The sequence below is a fragment of the Lampetra planeri genome, chromosome 3 (genome assembly GCF_965212315.1).
Source record: "Lampetra planeri chromosome 3, kcLamPlan1.2.h2, whole genome shotgun sequence".
NCBI lineage: Eukaryota > Metazoa > Chordata > Hyperoartia > Petromyzontiformes > Petromyzontidae > Lampetra > Lampetra planeri.
Window position 1 is genome coordinate 22,237,251 of NC_136109.1, and position 23,631 is coordinate 22,260,881.

The window sequence follows — 23,631 nt, forward strand, 5'->3', positions numbered from 1 at the left end:
TCCCGCATTAATCCCACAGATGGTTTGTCCTTATCGCCAGCCACTCAGAGCCTCATCAAATGGTTTCATCCGCTGAGATATGGATAATTTGTGCCATGATACAAATGCTCGCCGGTTTACACCTTCACCTTCCAGCATGACATTAATTACGATGGGTCAATTCTGGCTACTGTAAGACACTGCAGTTCGATAGTGATATCCATTACTATCTGGGGTATTGGATTTTCTGCAGTCGTGGGGATGAAAGTGGCAATTTCAAGCAGTTTTAACCTGATTGCGATTACAGATTTTCTTTGTTTTTGCAGTTTCAGCTCGAGCGATTTTATTAATAAAAGCTTGAGTACAGCATTCTAAACTTTACACGCAGCAGGCTCACAAAATGTCCAGTGTCTTGTGATTTTTTTTTTAAATATGGAAATAACACTTTTTACTCCTGCACGTTAAACTTTGCAGATGAATACAAGATGCTTCATGTTGAAAGTGGTTGTTTTTTTTTGCTACATACACAAGATGTACATCATTAACAAAACATTTCAGAAAAAAAGTAAATGTAATAATGTAAAAAAAATATTCTTGTCGTGTTGGGTTGGCGCTATATGGTCCTGCTTTGCCAATTTTAATTTAACACAATACATTGTATGAATAATATATAAAATATTAACATTTTGTAAAAATGTCGTGCTGGGTGGAGCATTAGTGCAGTGATTTATGTGTTACGTGACGTTCCCGGCGAACTTCAGTTTGATCGCTGGCCACGGCTAACATCGGAGGCGAGTGATATCGGAACCGGTCTCTTGGCCACTCTCTTCACCAAGCCGCCCTGACCGGCGTTGTGAAGTATGGTCACACAACCACCCATGACCAACGCAACGAATCCAAATGATTGTTGTAAACCAGTCTAAACGATGGTAGTGTGTTCGTCAGGCTAATCAGTGAACTCAATAAAGTTTGCCCGACACGTGCACATTTATATATCTTCATGTAAATTACTTCTTCGTTGAAATGTTAAAAATTTTATTATGGCGAGGCGAGGAGGGGGGGAAGGAGTTATCATCCACTACTTCTCACAATAATAATAATAATAGCTTAAACATGTTTGATCCTGTCTTTTTGAGCTTTTTTAGTGGCTTGGGAAATGTGTGAGGGGAGAAAAAAAATTGGCTGAATGTCAAAAATTTTGATAAATGTACTTTAAATATTTAATTTATGGGTTTAATGTTTAAGGATTGAATTACAGGAAAGTGCTCATTTGCTTAATGATTTCGTATAGATATGTCTGAAACGTTTTGTACAGGTGAGCCATTGCAATCGAGACATTTTTCTCTCCGAGCTACAGATGATTGTTGGCCAAAGCACAGCATTTGTCTGTCCACTGCCGAATCATTACTGGAAAGCAGCTGTGCAGTGGGCTGTATTCAAAGCAGCTGGGTGGTTAATGTTTTTGTACCTGCCCTCTTATGGCTGCTCAAGTCAATGCCAGGTCAGCATTTGACCCCAAATGGTCTTTTTTTATTCATAGCCGTATCGTTTTTTTCCTCCAGATAAAAAAAAAAGTATTTTTCTGATCTCCATATTTCAAATATTGTCTCGATTATTCTTTGATCTTATTTCAATTAAATTCTTCATTCGAGATGACAACCACCGATGGAGATGGAGCGATGCAATCGGTTCATGTGCAGGTGCGAGGTGGGTTGTTATATATAATATATATTATAATATATATAATAATATATATTATAATATATATAATATATATATAATAATATATATTATAATATATATTATAATATATATAATAATATATATTATAATATATATTATAATATATTATAATATATATAATAATATATATTATAATATATATTATAATATATATTATAATATATATTATAATATATATTATAATATATACGGGTCATTATATCGCAGGATCGTGAGAGGTGGCGACAGCTTGTGAATGCCCTCATCCAGCAGTGGATTGACCATGGCTGATGATAATAAAAACAATGAACTATTAAACAATGTTGGCATTTAAAAGGTGTTGTTCCTGTGGTGCTCTCCAAGTTATACTGGGACCAATAAGCCAGTTTTTATTCATAATGCAATAGAAAACAAGTTGTAGCTCATATACTCAATTGAGGGGTGTTTCCCCATCTATTACATGCATATATAGGTAAGATGAAGCACATTCAATTATATTTCGACAGACCGTATATATCACATGGTGGCATGTTTAACATATTAACTCATTTAAAACAATGTGTCTTGACACTGGTTTCTTTTAATGACTTTTAAATCAGAGACAAGACCATAAATCTACTCCATTTTGACTTGCCTGGGCAAATAAGCAAAGCTCGTGTTAATGCACATATTAACACACTCTGAAATTAATGAACGTTTGAGCGAGCGAGTTAATTGTCTTAATTAACCTTTATTTTTACCCCTTGATGACAGCGTGCCAGGTGCCCTAAGACAGGAGAGTTAAAGTTCTCTCCATCCCTCATGTTCCACAGTAAACTAGCAGCAGCAGATTTTTTTCTTAACCCACCTGCTTCCATATGCTGCGCAATTACAATACTGTGTGTTTCAATGCAGTACGAAGTGCCATTGAATTAAGAGCATGTTCGTATTGCGGTTTAATTTTTTGAGAACGAGACAAATTTTTCAAGTGCGGGCATTATAAACAGGAGCCTGGTTTCACCATAGTGTCCAGGTGAGAGAGAGATGCATTCTGGGTTTTCCGGTGGCTTTCCTGCTCCCTGCTGCCAGCGAACGTATTCCCACAAATACGTTGCACGGACGCTCTTTTTGATTTTAGGCATTTTTTTGGGCAGAGTTCACCTCATATTTGCCCGAAGGTACAATGTGGCACAGAGAAGCCTTCCTCTGTATTGCACCAAGTTGCAGAAAACGTGTTCACTTCATCAATTTTTCATGTCAGGGAAAATTAAGATGAATGCGGTGTGTAAAGGTGTTCTGCTCTTAATAATGCATCACCCAAGCCGGCGTTGTAATGGCCAGACGCGTAGCTACGGACTCTTCTGGGGGCCGGTAATGGAGGAGAGAGGCGCAGAGTGGGGAATGTCGTTTTAGCGTAATCCGTCACTAAGATGACGCGCTCGAGGTGTGACTTTCTGCGGGTGTGCCAATAAGCTGTCAGGAAACCTGGCGAGGTATGAAGTGTGAACTTGGGCATACCATGTTTCACGTAATTAGGATTTTGTTTTTCTTATTCTGCAATTTGAATAGATGATAGCTTTCCTGCAATAAATTTTGAGGTGTAATAGGGGGAAAAAACGGGCAATGTAATTGCAACAACAATGGAATAAAATACAAATCTTTGCAGATTAAGCAGATTCTTTGCCCGAAAGTTACTTTCCCTTCATGCTTTTCATTCTAGATTTGAAGCTTTCGTGACTGCAAGGAATCATATGCTTAGGTTTTTTACGTGACTTTACCAAAAAAACCTAAGAATATGCTTTTTATTCATTTAGAAAAATCCCTGTTTGTGCCTTCGTTTTCTGTCGCACATTTCATTGCTCCTTTGTATAAAAGTAATTCTAAAACCACCGTTATTTATTTTAAGAGCACCAGTCGATCGTTTTTGGATGGTCATGTTTTTGTCGGTTAATTCACTTGAACACATAAGTGCTTGATTCGGGGAGTCTGTCATATCCTTTATTTTCAACCAGGTGAAAGAGAGCATGTAGACACGACAGGTCTCCTCTTTCAAAAGGTTTTCAAACCGCACCGTTGGTTTCAAACGAGAGACCTGGGTTGCTAAGATAAATACAAGAATAAAAATGAAACTGCACAACAACAAATGGGAATATTCCCTTGCGATAAACTCACCACGTTATCACCACCCCCAAATCTGTCTGCTGCTAGTATATTTGATCGACTCGGCCTCATCGTGTCTTTGGGGGTCAATTAAAATGAGCACTACTTTTTAGGAGAAGTCAATCGTTGGTCTTTTTCACGCGAACGTGGAATTTCCAGCATTGCCTCGGGGCTGCCAACGGTGATGAACGCCGTCCCACACTCGCTTGAGCAACAACGCCATTTCACTTTCTGCGTGTGAATTTTTAGCATGCACGCAATTATACAAATTTTCACAATTTATAATTGTTTTTTTATATATATAAGAAAATGTCCATTCATTCACGCGACGTACGTATTCCTTTTGCAACGCTCTTTTTTCCTCTCAAAATATATGGATCGTGATGCGAAACACTTATGATTGAGAGAATTTCGTAGATTCAGGGCTTTTCAAAAAATATAACACCTAATTGAGCCTCATACGAGGAAATACCAGAAACTATTTAGCTCACCGAACTGAAAAAAAAAAACACACCACACCCACTATATTATTGAGTTAAAAAGTATAACAAATAGCAAAATAACTAATCTGAACATAATACGTAACAAAAAAATGTTTCTTTTTCATATATAATTTTGATATATATCTTGGATAAAAGCTTGGTTTTAAGTGCATAATTGGGAACAGATGCAAAAGCACACAGCCGTGGCTTTGCGTGAGCAGACCTGCCTCAGACTCTGTGTCCCTGGCAGGCTTTTCAGCACATTGGCGGTGCACACGCCGCAGTGGTTGCTCGTGGCTTGATGTGACGTGACGATATCGGACAACCACGCTGTGTTTTTTTGCCGGGAATAACAAGCTGACAGTCATGTCCCGTGACAGGCCCTAAGTGCTGCTGCTAATGTGGTCATGATTCTTGCTATTGATTCTTGGCTTGTCGTACAAAATGTCAGTGTCGCCGCCACGGTGCCCCTGTCACCGGGCAGACGCCGGTGTTGCGGTGTCTTGGGTAGCGGTGATATTTCCATTCGGATTCCACCTGGCACCGCTGTGCGCTAACGCCGCCGCTGTATTGCCTGGAATCCATCCAGCAAAGCCAAACCTCCTCCTCCTGTCTGGCGCACGATATCTTTAGGTTGACATTGTAGTTATATAGGCAATGACACGTTAATCTTCCCAGATGCCAAATTTCTAATTTGCTTTGGCATGTAAAACAATGTAGTCATTTACTAGGGCTAGCCCGTGCGTTAATTTCGTATTCTTAAAGTTTGTGCTCTTCGAAATGCAGCTACTGCGGATTGAACGGAAAACCTTACCGTTGGTTTAATATTTCATGGTCGATCCCTTTTAGTGTGTTTTTTTCTGCACGACAAGTTGGGGAAACTGCATCTGCTATTGGCTATACTATTAACAATTAATACGAGTACCTGGGAACATATTAACGCTATCTAGTGTTTTTATTTTTAGGTCTGGAGTCCCGAATACAGTGAGTGGTGAATGTTTTTTTATTTAATAACCAGCCAGTATTGACGCCGAACGGAGCGCAAAGTCACAGTTCAAATGCCAGAGAATCCACATTTTCAAAGGTGTTCATTTTTACAATTGCATTCTGCCTTTTACATGCGATCGTATGTCATTATTTCTATGTAATTTAAGCTGCATATTTTTTTAAAATTCCTCACTGAAGGTTTAATTTAACTAAAGCAGCCTGCAATGAAATGGAATGTATACAGAAATATCTAACATTCCAAAGTTATTTGCCTCGGACATCTAATTTGATGAACAAACTTATTGGAACGTGCTTTGAATAACTGTACTTGACGAGCCTCCTCTGATCAATTTTTTATTTGGACAATCAATTACAGTATCCGCTTTTTGGGTGCCTGATCTTGGGATATGTGTATATGGGATATGTGTATATGGGATGTGTGTATATGGGATGTGTGTGTATGGGATGTGTGTGTATGGGATGTGTGTATATGGGATATGTGTATATGGGATGTGTGTGTATGGGATGTGTGTATATGGGATATGTGTGTATGGGATGTGTGTGTATGGGATGTGTGTATATGGGATATGTGTATATGGGATATGTGTATATGGGATATGTGTATATGGGATGTGTGTACTGAGCTGCTCTGCTATTGGCCAATTCTGCTATGGGTTTGGGTGACTGCGCCTCATGATGCCTTTTTAAAAGCACTTGGAAAGTTCCCCCTGATTGACTGCACGGCCACACGTGATTAGATCTACACTTGTGATTAGTCACAGGCCAGCCTTTGAGCAATGTCTCTCTGCGTGCCGCTACTGCGCAGCTGAGCAAAAGCAATATCCAGGCGGGCCTTTGGACGGTGTAAGGTTTAGAGATAGTCTGCACGATTTGCAGCCATTTCAACGCTAATGCAACTCGCACACATGCTGTACGTATGACGTAAACAGATATAATAATGGGCAGTTTGCATGGTGTATTAAAATTATGTGTATTTTAAAAAATGTGGATAAAAATAAGAATTGCATGTACATACGTTTCATAAACAAATTGAATCACGATGCATAATAAATTAGCATACATTATTTCCGCCTGAAATAATTGATAATTATTTTCACGCTAATCACGCCGACCCAAAAGTTGCAAAGCACCATATTTCCTGACGGGTTCAAATGGCTTCATTTCCAGACCGAGCACACAGAATTACTTGGACTTTTGGAAACAGAATTCTAATTGGTTTTCGTGTTTTTTTTTTAACTGGCTGAAAACGAGCGGACGACCGAAAAATGCCTAACAAGGTTGGTCGCCCGTCCAAATGAGAGCACACGGCAAGGCGTGGCACATCTGCTGGCCTACCAAAGCTGAGATCCAACATAGTTTTCCCTGGCTGGGAGATTCATCGCGATATGGTGGCGTAAACAGCGCCCGCTGCCTCGGATCGCCTGCAGCTGTGAGAAGTGTGTCAAAACCAGCTTAGCCGCGTGGCCTGCGGGACCAACCCAGCTGCACTCTCTTGAGAGGAGGGCGAGGGGGTGATGGCGAGGTTTATAGGGGAGGGGTGTGTCGGGGGGGAGGAGGGGGTGTGGAAGAGGTTGGTGCTGGTTTGGTGTGTAAGGTGGTGGCTGGGTGGGTGGGAAGGAGAGGGAGAGGGGTGGCATGAGGTGGGGAGGGTGGGTAGTAAGGTTGGTGGGTTTGAGGAAGGGGTTGGAAATGTTGTGGGCCCTGGGGTGAGATGGCGAAAAGAGGATGGCTCGCTCGGGCCAAAGGAGACGGAGTCTGGAACGCAGCCAAATTAGCTCGTGGTGTCATTTTTATTTAAATGTCATGGAGATGCGTCGAACATGGCCCGGGCATTATCTTTGCTTGCGCGAGAGGAGTGTTTACTGAAATCCACTCATCTTTAGAATGCATGATTAAATACAAACTGCGTGCAGCGTTATGGAGTCGCTAGTCTATATGGATGCTTATCTATGTTTACACACATTACATTACGGGTATTGTTGATGCTGTCCGCGTGTGTGTGTGCGTCTTGAAAAGCTTGTTTCGCGTGCTGTCAGTGAATGTAATTCCATGTGTAAATGGAGTTTTGAAACACAAACGTTCCATTAGAAATGTTGCAAGTGCAATATTTCTTATGGAAAGGCCTCTACAATTCATTGAGTGAACGCCCTACTGTGCAAGACGAGAGGTCAATTTACGGTGTCAGTGATATCCGCTTTCTTTGGCAATTTTCTCACAAAGGGTTACACAGCTCTACAAGAGATCTACATGGATGTGTCATCTCTTGGCATGACGCGGATACCACATTCAGGATAAGGATGTAGCGGGCACTGACAAAATTAAAGAAATACTAATCAGGGTATCGTTGTGATTAAGTTGTATGTGTGCATGCTTACGTGCTGTGACATCAGTAGTTGTACAACTAACTTGTGGAATGCGATACGTCAATTCTTGTCTTCGAAATTGTATTGTCATGACCTTTTTAATGTAATATATTTCAATGGATTCCAATTTAACCATCATAGTGTCATGCTTTCTGCTAATCAAACTACATGATGTGCTTATTAGAACAAAGACAATGATCTCCCCTATTGCCTTTAACAGACAGTTGTGCCAAGTGCTGTTAGCGAGCACCCGTGAAGGTCAATATTGTGTGTAATGGGGTGAGTGGCCAACACGATGCCTGCATGCCTCGTCTCCCCAGTGCTGATATTTACACACTGCCCCAGGTAGAGTAATCATTTAAGGCTGAGTCGACCTAGGAGAGGCCCAGGACAGGTTCAAATATTCACCACGGTGAGCAGAAATCGCACTGGCGTCGGTTTTTTTAGAGCGGTGCACTAACCACTGTGCCACCGCTCCCTATCAGAAGCGCGAACAGACAGACACGCATATACGTGCAAAACACATGTGCGCCCGATTGATAAATGTTTCAAGCCACCGTTTGGACCATGCCATCCTGTTTTTGGTTTGATCCACGTAACAGTGATGAGCAGCAACATCAAGAGCAGTGGAGGAATTAAATATCGATGGCATCTGCATCTGACGCGCGAGGTATCAATTGAACAGTTGTAAATCACGCGGCAGACCACATTTTTAGATCGCAGCGTTTGCTTTAAATCAAAATCTCTTTTCATAATTATTTTTTTTCATAACCTTTAACAACACACAAAAAACGCGACATGCACTCTCATGATCGTCTTCATTATAATTATTCTCGGCCTTTCTTTTCGGCGACGCATCATCGCGAAGTTATATTTGGATTTAGTAATTGCACCCGCATCCTCTCTCCACAAAGCAGGTGGAATAACGAACTTATCTTCCTTGATTGCGCTGTGCACCAGAAGCCGCACAAGCGGTCTCTTCATTAATTTCTTAAAAACCAGGAAAAAGGAAAGTTTGTTTTATTTTTGACGTTGAAATTGTTGCGAAAGCGGCGACGGCAGTGGTTTGTCGCTGCTGCACTGCGCTATGGGTACTCGACAATCTTAGTCCAATTGCTGACCAATTGCTAAAGCACCAGCGGTTTGTGATATCTCAACTGGCTCTTGCCCTCATCGCTACTTCATCCAAAAAAGCACGTGACCAGCTTGGTGAAGCATGGTCACCGCACCTCCGATTAGCACGGTTGGCTACGTACGGGGCGAAAGAAGTTCAACATACATACGTTGTCAAACAACCTCCATATGACTGACATGGCAATTGGAGGCTTTCATCCAGCAGTAGATTGACAAGGTAACATGAATGTAGTATTTTATATTTGTATACATATATATTTATGCTCATGGAAATGCACCGTTAAGTTGTTAGCGCTTTAATTTTAAAATATCAAATATTTTGTCAAAGCTGACATGGAATTAATATGGGTTCCCTTGTTAAGAAGCTATTGGAGTCAAGTTTGTTTCTGAGGTATTTGTCGGTTAAATTAATTTTTTACATTTGCTGTGGATGTTTATCGTCTATCGTCTGACACATAAATGTCTCATCGTGACAGTCATAATTGGCAACTTCCAACGATTCCATTTTGTGATGGCGTTACACCGTGCTATATTAAAAAAAAAGTGGATTCATGTGTGCAGTTAGGTCATTACCATCGGCAGTTGATTTACCGCTTAAGGTAATTAAACAGAAACAAGTCAGATCAACACCTGCAGAGGTTGAGTGATGCTCGTGTCCAGCGAGCTAATTTGTCCGAGTGTCGGGGGTGCATCATTAGAGCATCTGTTTTCTTTGATCTGCCACCATCGTTGAAGTGTGCAAAAAAAGTGCTGCAATAATGATTTTTCTCATCACTTACACTCTAGTTATTCAAAATTGTGGCCCGTTTTTTTAATGTCTTCTTGTTTACGATACTTACTGCATTATTAAGTAAATCAAATATCGCCGACTCTCTCTCTCTCCCTCGGTTCTTTTTGGCTTGATTTAAAATTATTTCCAAGGAGAATGGCATCGTAACAAGGTGACGGTTTTTAACACGAAACGCGGCTCTAAATAAAACACGTTCATTAAAGAACTAAGGCTACCATCAGCTCACTTTGGCCTTTTTTAATTTCCATAAATTATTTAAATACAGTTTTTTAATGAACACCCTTTTTTGTGCTTTTAAGAATTGCACATCAAAAAAACCTATTTAATGTTATCTTATATTCTGGTGTATTTCTTGCTTAATTACGACGAAAATAAGTCGTATTTTGTTTCATGGACACAATTGTACTTGGGCTTAAATGTTTTTTGCAATATTTTAATCAAAAATACCTCACCACATTTTTTTTTGCGGCACATTTCAATCTGGCCCTTCCCTGCAAACATCGTGTGTGTGTGTGTCGCCATCTCTGCAGGTCTTATCTGTCCCTAATGCTTATAAGTGCTCTCCCGGACAGAGCTGATGAGCTCATCAGACGAAGCAGCCTAGTCAGCGAGCGTGAAGGGTACCAGGAACTTGTCATCCTGACAGCCAGGGAATTCAGATGCAAAAATTATGTAGAAAACTTGACGTTTGCGAGCCAGCGCAGATAGCGTAAGTGGGATTAATAGTCCCTGAATCATCAGCTTTTGAGGCTGCTACATATTATTCTGTGTCACGCGTCCTGTCGAAGGTGTCGTTACAAAAAAAAGGTGGCCCGTGTCTTCGACAGGACAAAAGACACTTGATCGCATTCAAAAAGGGCTCCTTCCTTTGTTTTGTTACAAGTAGGAGATGATTTTCGGTTGTGGAAAATAATAGGAACGTCACGTAAGAATGTTTAATATTTACAAATGCCTCGCCCTCCTTAAAAAAATTTACTTTAAAACAGTCTTGTTTTATTCTACATTTCAACAATATATTGTGACTTTGTCACGCGAATATTTTTACACTTAGCAACATACTTACATGGGATGGCTTAAAAGCGCGTGATTGCAGGTGTAGTAAAAACAACTGGAATATGCAAGCAAGAGGGGATTTGGGGGGGTGGGTGCGGAGACGAGCTAAATAATTGTTTAGCTGCGAGCAGGAGTCGTCCCTAGGTTATGATAAAACCTGCGCGCCAGATTTAAGGGGGGGGGGTGAGAGATAAAGCACAGCCTAAATAGTCAAAGAGGTGGTTGGTCGAGTGGTGGGTTGAGGTGTGGGGGTGGGTTTTGGGGAGGAGGTGGCTGCAAGAGGAGGGGGTTGGGTGGGGGGGGCAGAGCAAGGGGTGGGGAGCCAAAAAAAAAGTTACTGCTGTTGGCCAGAGCCCTGGCTAGTCCATGGCTTGTGGGGTAATCAGGCCCCTGGAGGGTCCAGAGTGCTGGGAAGAATGGTCTATCGATCCGGTGCAGGGGAGATGGAGAGACGGTCGTCGGGACCAAGGCTGCTGCCGCTGCTGCCGCTGCTGCTGCCGCTGCTGCCGGAGTGAGAGGGAGAGAGCGGCAAGACCTCTCGACTCTGCCTCCGCCGTTGGAGCACAACGACGGCGTTCGCTCGCTTGCTCGCTCGCTCGCCGGGGCGAGCAATTGCTGCTGCTGCCCGCCGCCGCCGCCGGCCGCGACCTGGGGCTCCGTGTCTCTATTCCGTGCGTGTGAGCGAACGCGCGCGCGAGAGAGAGAGAGGAGGGAGGGACGGAGCGAGACGGGAAGAGCGCACGGAGCGAGGGATGGGGGAGCGCACGGGAGCGCACGGAGCGCATCGCGCGCAATGTCCCGGTGGCCGCTGAGACGCGGACGGGCTGCGGGGCCGCGGATTGCCCGCGCCGGCTTCTAACCCCCCAACCCAACCCCCTCTCCTCCTCCTCCTCTTCCTACCCCCCCCCCCCTCTGTCTCTCACCGTAGCTGCCGCACGTGGACTAGCCAAACTTCGTCACCGCGATGTCTTCTATCATCAACAGCGTAAGCTCCTGCATTATTATTATTCAAATTTTCCTGCATGTTAAACACTCGGTTTGTTTGGTTTTTTGTTGTTGTTGTTGTTGTTGGAGAGAATGTGCGTGGTTTCTCTTGGTGTCGGGAGCGTTGCGCCCGTGTTGTTTTCGTTCACTTTTAAGTGTGAGACTTTTGACTCTCACCCGTTCTGAGTGCGGTGGAATTTACGCGCGATAACCGCCTCGCTTACGTGCTCTTTTAAAAGTAAAGAGGCTCAAGATATGCGTGTAAAAGAAAGAGCAAAAAGCTGTTCGTTTAATCGTACTCGAAAGCGTGAATGAGACAAGCTTTATTTGAATCGTTATTCTCATTTTTACATGAACTTGGAGACGCTAGAATTTATTAAGTTGAACGTCTACATTCGCTGTTGGTGTGCTCAATTGAATTCCATTTAAATTTTAGGATGTAAATATACATCGTGTAAATATATAAGCACTTTTGTTTAAAATAATGAACGCAGAAAGTGGAAATGTGCGTGTGTTCTAGGTACAAGTAAATACATTTTAAATCAATGAAAGTCCCTCGGACATTCACTTTGTGTTGTTGACAATCAGACCGAAAGCAATGTTTTTTTTCTTTTCGGATAAAAATAGTGGTTGACAACTATTTAACAGAATATATATACGTGTGCCATTAGATATCTATAAATATAACTCTACATTGTTATGTAATCAATAAGTATTGCATTAGATGTCATCTTGCGTTACCAATTTTGTAAATCGTTTTTTTCTGACAATGCACCATTTTTAGTGTTTAGTTCTGCCATTCCCTATTGTTGGTGTAGTTAAAACATCTCTCCGTATAATTGCGAGTGATAAAACCGTACATTTACTTTTGTAACGATTTATCAAAACTGTTCATGGAGAACGGGAGGTGGTGGGGGGGGGGGAATTCACGAAGTGTAACTGAATCGTCGAATCGAAGCCAGCTTGAGTTTCCGTCGTACGTCCGCTTGCTTCGAGCAAAAGAGAAGCACCTCTTTGCACACGTACACTTGACAATAATCCCCATTCAGTCCGAGTCAACTTTTTAAAAGAGCGAGGGGAAAAAAAACCCACATAAAGGGTCGTTATGTATGGGCACAGCTGGAGAGAGGCCACCGGCACTGACAAAGCCATTCGCTTTTCTGTTTGTGTCTGTCTATCGGCCGCGTGTGCTGTTAATTTGTCTCTCACTCCGGTGTCAGGTAGATCACAGCGCGTGGTAGCAGCTGCGTTGAGTTAGTCGTCTGCAGCAAAAATTGCAGTTTTTAGAGAAACGCGAGACCGACCGGCCACTATGCACATCTGGAATTCAGGTGGGAAAGGTATATAGTGGCTGCAGGCCAAATAAAGGCAGAACATTTTAGGATTCCTTGCGCTGGGATAGGGATGACGGAGGCCTAATAAAGCCGAATGTTTATAATCTGCCACGGTGCCCCTGACTGCTCCCCTCTCGTCACCCTCATATAATTTTTGCGGCGATAACCGTTATTGCATTGAGGTTGAGGTGGCTTTCTTAAGCCACACGGTCTGCAGCAAGACCGTGTGGCTTAACTCTCCTAATCTGAGCGGCGCAGAGTGTTCCAAGTCTGCAGCGGCGCAAGAATTCGGGACAGATCCTGCCCGGGAGCCCGCAGGGACAGATCACGCTGCAGCCAAACGCAGCCAGACCAGAGAGCATCTGGTTTTGATTGATATGCTTCCAGTGCAATTCCTGCACTGAAAACTGAGGCATGGCTAGCAACAGTGCGAGGTGTGAGAGAGCCAGGGTGTAGGCAGACATGAGAAGAGAGAGAGAGAGGAAATATAGAACGGTTGTCGGTCCTCTGGGACGGCCATAGAAAGGAAACCGGGGCCACCCTGGAGGGTTGGGCAGCAGAGGAGGGCGAGCAGATTCAGACGTAGGAGTGCAAGGCCTAGTGACATGTGTTCGGATTGCCACTGCCCAGTGGCCCCCCTCCTCGCCATTCCTTTGCCTTCCCCCTTTTGCCCACCCCTCCCTGCTTCCCCTGTGCTCCCTTGAGTCTCTGCTCACCTCTCTCTTCAGATCTTGGCACCCCAGGAGAGCGGTTCCAGCCAAACTCCGCAGTTCAAAGCATTCTGATTTAGTTCATCCACACTCGGCTGGAGTGACATGCCTTGACGGGAAGGCTGTTAATTGGCAACTCTAGGAATAATCCTATTACGTTGAACATCTTTCCCTTAATGAGAGTAATTGCCACAAGCATGGATACACGCAGCACACAAAGCTGGGCACGGCCAGGGACCTGTCCTTGCGGTGAAATTTGGTGGAAATGTAAAAGTAGCTTAATTAATTCCTTCAAATAGCCAGAACGGCGGTCGGGCCTTTGATATTGGAAGAGACAAGCCACAGTCGAGAATTTTTTACTAATTGGGATTCTAATTTGTCGTTCGAATGCGGCAGTGGTTGTTAGGTAGACTGCAGTGGGAGTTGAATCTCTGTCCAATGGCTTCCCAGGGCACCGGCTACATAGAAATTCATATGAGTTTGCACAGATCATTCCTACAACTGTACTCACAGCAAGGGGCATCGGGTCTTCGGTCCTTTGTGAATTATATAGCCTCTAATGAATGTGATAATTTTAGAATGTGATTTGCCACCCATTTCACAATATGTGCGGTCCGCTGGCGTGCGCGCGCGTGACTTGCGCGGCTTCCGGAATACGACAACCCGTGTACACATTTAGATTTGTTTTCGTGACAAATTAATATGGGTACATTGATCGGGAGTGATAACAGCTCTTGTCATTAATTACGTTGCTGGGGCGGGGGGGGGGACCCCTCTCCGTTGCTCAGTGTTATGAAGCAGAAAGACGCACTGTGTGAAGTTATCTCAATATTTATAGTCGGTAATTGAGTTGTTGAGATGCTTGAAATGTAAATATACATTAATTGCATTACTCAGCATAAAATGTGGCTTGTTAAGTAATAGCTCTGATGATTGACTCGAGCGCTTGCTTCATTGAAACGCGTATTACAAATATAACTCCGCGTGACAGTCGGTAGCAGTGTTTATTACTTCGGCGGTAATTAGCGTTCCTGGAAAAGCGAACGTTCTTAATTGCGGTTGCAAATGTATATCAGCACGTGCTGATTATGAATAATCGCTGTGTACATATGAGATGGCGTTTGACAGCGTGGCGATGGCACGGTAGCAGCCCTCGAGTAAACCGCGTTTGCTGGCACTCACCATGAGGAGATGTCACGCTGTCTTGAACGGTCGGTTTCCTTTTGATTAAGGATATTTAATAAAACGTGCCCAACAGTTTTACGTTCATTCATTTTTATCACGTAAAAATTATCATATTTTCACCTCGGCTGTTTGTTGCGGCTCAAAGGCAATGCAATTAATGTGCGAAAACTGTAATGCATTCTTTACTTTTGCATATTTGTTTTTAACAGGTAACTAACTTCCCTAAGATTCCACTCATTAGACCCCCCCAGTGTACTAGCCCACGAAGGGCTACACAAGGACACGTTATTTCTGTCTCATTTTGTTCTCAATTTGAGTTTGAACAAGTTATCAAAACGCTTCAAAAATCTCACACATCAGAATCTTTCGGCAAAACATATTAGGTTTGCTTATATGCAGTCCACAGCATGAAACAAACGAATTGCTACCCACAGTCGAATGTCTTATTAAGAAAGCAAATGGACAAGTGTTTCTTACGATACTTTCAGTTCTATTTGCCTGGCTTGAAACCCACCGCGTACATGGCTAATATGTTTTGTGTGTTTTATGTGCATATAAGGCCCTGTTATCAAGTAAAATAAAAATGATAAATATATCTGTAACGATGTGAATTGGTTGTAATAATAGGCATATATAGTTTCTAATGTTTTGCATTACAGAAACTTTAACTTAGTGGCAGGCATTTCAATAATTACCATTTTAGATCAAATACAGTCAACACTTAAAATTGGATTGCTCCATATGATGAATGCATCACGGTTTCAAATATGTTTACATGGAGGGAAAAGTAACACTGTTATTTCAAATAATTATATAGAGCACTTATTCATAATGGCACTCATTTTACTTAGACACATAATAAGCAATTAATACAATTTGCAGTTATGTGGAAATTATGTGAATTTTCGATGTAAAACATCGACTCGTTGATAGAGCATTGGGGAGATGTTTTGACATTACATCTGTAGCATCGGTATGAACGCGTTTTAATTTCAGCGACGTTTTGAACTGTCGCTGAAATTATACTTTATATCAATTTTTATTTGTATTTGTTCCAATTATGATTGTGCGTGTGTGTATGTATGCCGCGGAGCGTTGGCACAGTGGTTAGGGCGCTGCGCCGCAAGCCCGGCAAGCCCCATCTCGATGTTCGCTCACGGTCAACACCAGTGACGATTATTAGAACCTGTCCTGGGCCTTTGCCTAGGTCGACTAAGCCTCAAATGAGTGCCTGGCGTGATGTGTAAACATCGCCACTGTGGGGGAGACAAAGGCGGTCGGGCGTCGTGCTGGCCACCCACCCCCTCGTGTGCCACAACGCCGGCCTTGATATGTGCTCCGTGAACGACACTTGCCCCAAAAAGTCTGTTTGCGTGTCGACTAAAGAAATTAAAGGAGGGCTTCAGTGTGTCTGCGTACATTGCCGTGGCTCCGCTCTCGTGTGGCCGATTTTAAGAGCGAACCCCTTCACGACCATCGGGGGAAGGGTGACAGCGAGCAAAGTCCTGCATGATCACGGACTACGCCACGCTGCGCTACGTCTGCTCCAAAACCTCCGTGGTCACCGGGAGGGCTTGTGGGCTTTCTTGCAACACAAGTAAAGATATAGATGAGTGAGGGTACTCGCCATGGCAAATTTGCCCTGGTGGGATACCGTTGCCAGAGATGAAAAAAGAACTTCCAAGGCTGAGCTCAGGTCAATTTGTGTCAAATAGTCTGGCAGCTTGTCACGTGTCTCATTACTGTGATTCTATAATATGGAAAAATGTTCGCGCATTTTCGATCGCGTACTCGTGGTGTGTCCGATACGTCTGCAGTCGAGCAGATGTTGGGAATTGTTTTATTTATATAACTGTAAAATATGATTTATTTTTTTCAAAGAAACATTGATCTTTTTTTTAATATGTTTTTACAATTAAGAAATTTGGTGATGTTTTTTTGATGGCCAGTAATTTTGTTACGGGAGAAAATCATAACTTTAGAGAGAGAAAAACTCGCGCGAGGATTTATGCAGGCATTTGTTGAAACATATGCTAGTTGTATACATCAATGCCAGTTGTGTAAGCATATATATTCCTCAATGAGACAAGTCCATATTTTATATACATAGCAATGTAATACCTTGACGGTGGTGTTTCCAGAAAAATGCAATTAAATGTAGCATAGTACTCGAGTAATATGAATTGTAACTGTATGTATGATATATAGCGGCTGTAATATTACTAACAACTGTTCATAATGTTGCAAGGTAAAATGGGTCAGGCCATAAAATACTCGATTGCATTTATTTGTAATGGCATACAATAATTAAATCAGTCCGCTGGGGATCAGGTATGTACACTGCTTTATTGAATAATGCAATATGATGCGATTACAAATAAAGTTTGACAGGTACAGACTGAGGCAACAGTGGTGATGACGATGATGATGTTTAAAAATAACTCTAATATTATTTGAAGATAACTGAATTCATTCAAGCGTTGTGAATGCCACGTGTGAAATTTGTTCACATCTCCAGCTTTACGCAGAAGAATAATAGCGATTCTTGTACTTTTACAAGGATCGCCACCGCCTTACGCGACGCGGTATTTTCCGCATCGCATTTTTGTGCCTATCGCCCAAGCGCGCGCGTGCATAAATAAGTTTGAGAAATTGTTCGCACTTAAGCGTGCTGCCCTGCAAAAGGATCTTTTGCGTGTTTGATTTTGTTTCGGCTGCCCCCCCTCCTCCTCCCTCATCGTCTGGCCCAATAGTTCCTGTAATTACGACGTCAGAACCGCAACACCGGAGCGTGTCGATTGCGCAGCGCCACTGGACTCCGTAAACCTGCCCTGTACCCGAGTCCTGGCAGCTAAGACACATGCAGTGCTTCTCAGCAAGGAGCGAGCAAGGGACGGGACGGGGTGGGGGGGTGCGATGCGACTCTCAGTAGTGCAAAGTGCGTCAAAGCAAGTCGTAGATGTCAATCGTACGAATCCACGTGGGAATAGCCATAGGGAAGCTGGAGGCAGGGTTGACTAATGGAAGGGTGGCGTGTCTGTGTGATGGGCACAAAGCCCGCGTCACTCCACTTGCCTTTAATGCGAGTGTCATCCCTGAAATCTGTTGTGCGCGTTACAATGCAGAGGCAGGGAGAACCGGCGCGTGGTCAAAAAAAAACAAACAACTAGGCAATAAGGAACATTCGGCAAGTTTTTTTTGTGCTCGTTTTATTAGGTTTGACAGAGTAAAAGCGAAGCCTGTAGTTTTTGTTTGTTGACTCGAGGGGCAGCAAGGCTTGTGGGGGAGCGGAGGGGAGAGGGGTCACAGTGGTGGTGGGGGGGGGAGGGAGGTCAGCGTACGGAGCGGCGCCGCCGTCGTCGTTGCGACAGCCACGGTTCTGCTTGAGAAGATGACAGTGAGAGATGTCGTTCCCCGCGGTCGTTTCATGTGTCACGCGGCCAAGGCGGGCGGGGTTGGGTGTGGGGGGCTGCTGCTGCTGCTGCTTCTGCCGGGAGGACCCCCCCACCCCCCCCCCCCCGAAGGAGCGGGCGTCACTCGGCGGCACGTCGCTTGTCGCCGTGCGTGCTATGTGACAGCTGTGGCACCGGTGGGGACTTGTGGGAAATGGAGACTTTCGAGTCCTCCGTGCCCAGACATGGCATTCCCTTTTAAAGATCTAGAGAGGGACCGTGCTCCCGTGGATTATTTTTGCCCTATACTTTTTATTATTATTATTTTGCTCTACAAAAGTCATATGTTATGGACACCGGCTCACATTTCTGAATGCACTTGGATGTCCGCTGGTGTATACTCGATGTGAATGGTGCTCGCTGAACAGCACTTGCCTTAAAAAGTCTGTTGAGGCTATGCAGGGGGGGGGGGGTCTTTGTCATTGTCTTGGATTTCTACACACATGCTTTTGAAGCGACCTTTGACAAAGTGCATTGAATCGTGCGTTTGTCCAAGGGCTTCACTTGCGAATCGTTGAAAATTCATAACTCTTGTATTTAAAGGATTTAGTAAAAAAAATGTGTTTCCCCTGGATTAAAAAAAGAATAAACTGCACTCTAGGGAAGTTTGATTACATTATGGGTGCGATATAAATGCAAATAATATGAATGCTATCGCTACGGTATTTTCAATCGCATACGATTTGACATCGCACCGTGTGCTGGTTTTCCGTTGCGAACATTGGACGTAAGAGCATGAAACCTGCGGGCGATTATGTCGTAGAGCAACAAATGTTTTGAACGTCAGCCTCTCGGAAAGGTTATAACTGAAAAAAAATGAAGTGTCTCAGAGTGTGCCAATTGGCACCCACGCATACATTCCATGAAATTGTCCTGCCAAAATAAATTTCATTTAAATTTGGCGTGTGTTTCAAAAAAACAAAACCGTAAACCCTTTATTGTGCGTGTGCATACACATGAATAATGTAATGATGAAAATATATATATACTGTACTGTACGTTGACAATTTGTCTCCGTACGGAATTTTTTCACATTTCATCTATTGGTGTATGAGCATCATGCCGCGTGTTCCTTCCAACCCGTTCCCGTAATAAAGATGTGCGCTTTTTGTCCGTGCGCGTGCTTAGGCCATTCGTTGTACACTGGTAAACTGCAGCTGCGAGTGCTTCCAGCCGGGCAAGATTCACATCAGAACGTGCGACCAGTGCAAGCATGGCTGGGTGGCCCACGGTAAGAATTCCCGTCTCTCCATTTTCACTATAACAACGAAATGACACGACTGGCTCTGGACGTATAGAGTTTTCTATAACAGACTGCTAACGATCACATAGTTTACTGTGCTTTGGCAAGGCCACTGCTGGATGTTCAGGATTTTACCCCGTGCCGTTTTTGGCTGTTTGATCATCACACTGGTCCGTACGAGCTGGTGAATTTGAGGGGTGTCCAGGACCCGTTGGGATATCCGTCACCACTGATGTTAGCCACGGCCGAGAATCGACATGAGACAGCCCAGGTTCATAGTGCAGCGTGCTAACCACTGCACGATTGAAGCATTGATCTTGATCTAATGCCTGGTAAGAGGGCAATGCACATTAGACCAATGTTTCAGGCGATTTTTACATATATTTTTAATGTATGAAGAAAATTACCTTGCTTGAGATCGTCAGTCAGTCTTGCACAGAGCACGCCTGCTGTTATCTGCGCGTATACAAGGGACGCGCATGTCCCCAGTATGGGTGCCATTGAGTTGAACGTTGTACAGCGAGGCGTGACGATCTTGCTCCTGTGCGATTTCTTTTTCACGCTGATAAACGACATCGGGATGATCGCATCATCTAAAGCAGAGCCGCTGCTTGTAGCACCCCTCACTCAGATATGCAGTATTTTGCCATCGATATTTGCAATTTAGTTTTTCATGTCATTATTTAGCAGACTGTTGGGGGGGGTGGGGGGGGTGGGGGGGGTGAAGCTGTTGGGCAATTGTTGATGCGTCGAGCTTGGTTTGATTCCCAGCCACGGCTCTAATCAGTGGCGAATTACATCTCAACCAGTCTTCCCCAACACCCAACTTAAACTGACCAGCGCGATGAAGTATGGTCAAACAACCCCGCCGATGGACCAACACGAGGAGGCTTTCATCCATTAGCTATCAGCAAATGCTTGTAAATTTATTATTAAACTATCTGCAGTATTCATCAAGGTGACCCTTAACATTCACCTTGTTAACATACCTTTCTTCAAGGCAATGCCCGTTTAAAGGGATTGAACAATAAGATATCTGTATTGTTATTTTTAAATGTCTGGTTTCCTTGTCAACATTTTTTTAAAGTGCAAATTCAAAACAATTAACAGGGCATAGCCGCACCTCTGCGTTATTCCTTAAGCCACATCCATCTCTCATATGTGGCTGTTGTGCTTCACGTGGCCTAAAAAAAATATGTCTCTTAATGTTCATTAGAACAATCACTTCATTAGCGTTCTCAGAATGTTAATATTGTCTTTTGTACCACTTCACGTCCTTTGAAAATCTTCTCACTCAAATATTTTTTTCTGGCGTGTAAATAATTAATGTAAAGGATCCTAAATGGCACTGCTCGAGTCGGACACTTTGCTCTCGTGTAATTTAATCTGCAACAATGTACCTCGCCGAGCAGACTTTTGTTACATCCGAAAAATTACGTAGAGGATGGGAATTTAAGAGTTTCTGCTGAATCTACTACCTACTGCTGAGATTTGTGGATCATGCTGAAGTGGTACAATTTTGAAAGTTTAAATTGAGCTATTAAAAAGTTACCAGTGGTTGAGTTGAAATTAATCCTCATGTATTGAAGTAACCCATCCTTACTAATGACACTTTTTTTCTGCAAGGTTATAAAAAATATGTTTTATGATCAAATGTTTCTCCTGCTGTGTGTAGGTAGTGTTGATATAAAGTTATCTTAAGTGTCTGGTTTCGGTGACTTTCTATCACATTTTACACTTTGCTATTTTTTTTTACTGTCTTTTGATGAAAAAAAAGCTCTCAAATTTTTAGGTGCATTTAGACATGAAATACATTTTGTGAGACGTGTACATAAAAAAATTGCAGAGTGGAATTTGTTTTACTTTATGAATTTAATTTTGACTTTTTTTTTAAAAGCATTCTATATATATACACACTTGCGCATCAATCGCACGTTGCATTTTAAGTACCCGGTAAATACAAATTGCCAGTCTCTTCGACATCTAACTGCACATTTAATCCCAGCAGTGTCCTTGTAGGGAGGGGGACCACTTCAGCAATGTTTATTCCATTATTGCTATTTGCGTGCAAACATGTGCTTCATTACAGCAATTAAAGCCGTGTAATTAGAACTGTCGTTTCATATTTCGGCACAGCCTGCCTGATTTTTTTTTGCGCGCCGCTTGTTCGCACATCCGCTCATGAGTATTTAAAACCATTTAAATCTGCTGCCTCCCTGTTTTGATTTGATATTCAGCGATGATCGCGCACAACAGCTGTTTGCATCCCGGGCTCACTCGATCCACCCAAAACCCTGGCATGTGGCTGTCGCTCGCAATTAGTGCAAACGCCTTGTTGTCATTGAAAATAAAAACATCATCCTCTGCCTGGCTTGGACTATTCCGACGTTGCCCGGAGTGGGTTTTTTTCCCTCAGCTGTTGAATATTCTATGCGTTGAAATTGCAGAAAGTGTTTCTAAAACAAGTTAAACAAAGTAAATTGGCTCATTAGCTACCTTTAGAATAATAATAAAACTGCTTTGTAGAATCACCATTTTTTTTAAACATCCTAACTGAATGAGAGGAGTATTTGTTCTGAAGCGAATTCATGGAAAGTCAAAATACTAAGTGTGGAAATTTAAAAACTTATTTTTTCATGCTGAAATTTCTAAACAAAGTGACACATTCTTGAGCACCCTTTTTAAAACATATTCCCATTTTCCTAATGTTAAAAAGTTTTTCCCCACCACCACCAAAAAAAAAGATCATATCATGTTGCTTACATTTGGGGCTTCCAAAGATTCCTTACAGGTTAAGTTAGCTGTGAGAGCTTGAGATAAAGCCAAGAAGAGGTTAGGAACGAATGAGCGCATTTTTTTACGTCACTTATTCATCTGCCTGGTTTTTTTTAAAACCCAACGCAAAGGTCACTCCACAATGAGAAAACAAAACGGTTACCTTTTTTTTAGCGCGGTACACCATCGCGAAACCGACTGTCACGCATTTGCCAAGATCCATTAACGACCAACACCCAGGGCAGTATTTTTTTGTACCGTCTAATCGTTATTTTCGCCATACACAAAACGGCCCGTTCGTCAATCCGCTGGCAGGTGATGGCCTCCTCATGCCGTGCGGGTCAAGGGGTTATTTGACCGAACGTCACCACGCTGGTCAGTGCGGGGCTGGTGAAGCAAATTTCTATAGGTGTCCACACATCCGATCTTATCATACGTACGCCTCTAACTTCAGTGTCGAGTGAGTCAGCTACTTGACATTGTACTGTGATGTTAAACAGCAGACTTGACAGTTATTTGCATGCAAATCATTCCTTATCTCACGTACATGCGCTCTCTTCTCGAGTGCAGTGAAGCATTTCCCCACGTTTAACGTAGTTCGCGCTTGACTTTATCCATTGACCTATTTGTGCGTGGTGTAATCAGCGTTTTCTATGTATGCTCACTTATCCGACCTCTTCACATATCTGTCGATACCTCAACAGGCAGCAAGATCTCAGATATAAGACGCCGTGCAGCGCTGTGACATCAGCACCCTTGCGAATAGCTTACCACATCAGGACGCTACCGAAATTGTCGCTGTTATTATCATTATAATCATTCGACGGCAAAACGCGCAAGTCCTTTCGCTCACAATGTTGAACGCCTTTTCCTTTGCGGCGGTGGTGGGTGGTGCTGTTGGGCGTGCTCGCGTGTGCAGCGCTGGACAAGTTGAGCACGCAGCACCTCTACCACCCGACGCAGGTGGAGATCGTGCAGTCCAACGTGGTGTTCGACATCAGCAGCCTCATGCTGTACGGCACGCAGGCCGTGCCCATACGCCTCAAGATCCTCCTCGACCGTCTCTTCAGCGTGCTCAAGCAGGAGGAGGTGCTGCAGATCCTGCACGGCCTGGACTGGACACTGCGTGACTACGTCCGGGGATACATACTCCAGGTACGCACGCGCGTTTATCCGCGCGACATCCCCGACGTCCTTCGCAAACCCCGTCCGAGCTCCACGGCGGCCGGCCGCAGCGCTCGTCTTTCCGCGCGTGTTCCCTCACGTGGTTCGACGTTG

At 43.4% G+C, this 23,631-nt stretch overlaps 1 protein-coding gene across 3 annotated transcripts in view; it reads left to right on the forward strand.

Moving 5' to 3' along the window:
* The window catches only part of BNC2 (basonuclin zinc finger protein 2), an 85,195-nt gene that overhangs the window by 32,710 nt on the left and 28,854 nt on the right, over window positions 1-23,631 (forward strand). For 2 of the 3 annotated variants that reach the window (XM_078623821.1, XM_078623815.1), the window contains exons 2-4: window positions 11,599-11,655; window positions 19,464-19,566; window positions 23,273-23,508. In XM_078623821.1, coding sequence (XP_078479947.1) covers window positions 11,635-11,655; window positions 19,464-19,566; window positions 23,273-23,508 — 360 coding nt within the window. In that variant the 5' untranslated portion in view covers window positions 11,599-11,634. The remainder of the gene's footprint in view (window positions 1-11,598; window positions 11,656-19,463; window positions 19,567-23,272; window positions 23,509-23,631) is intronic. The other variant, XM_078623829.1, reaches the window with a different exon arrangement.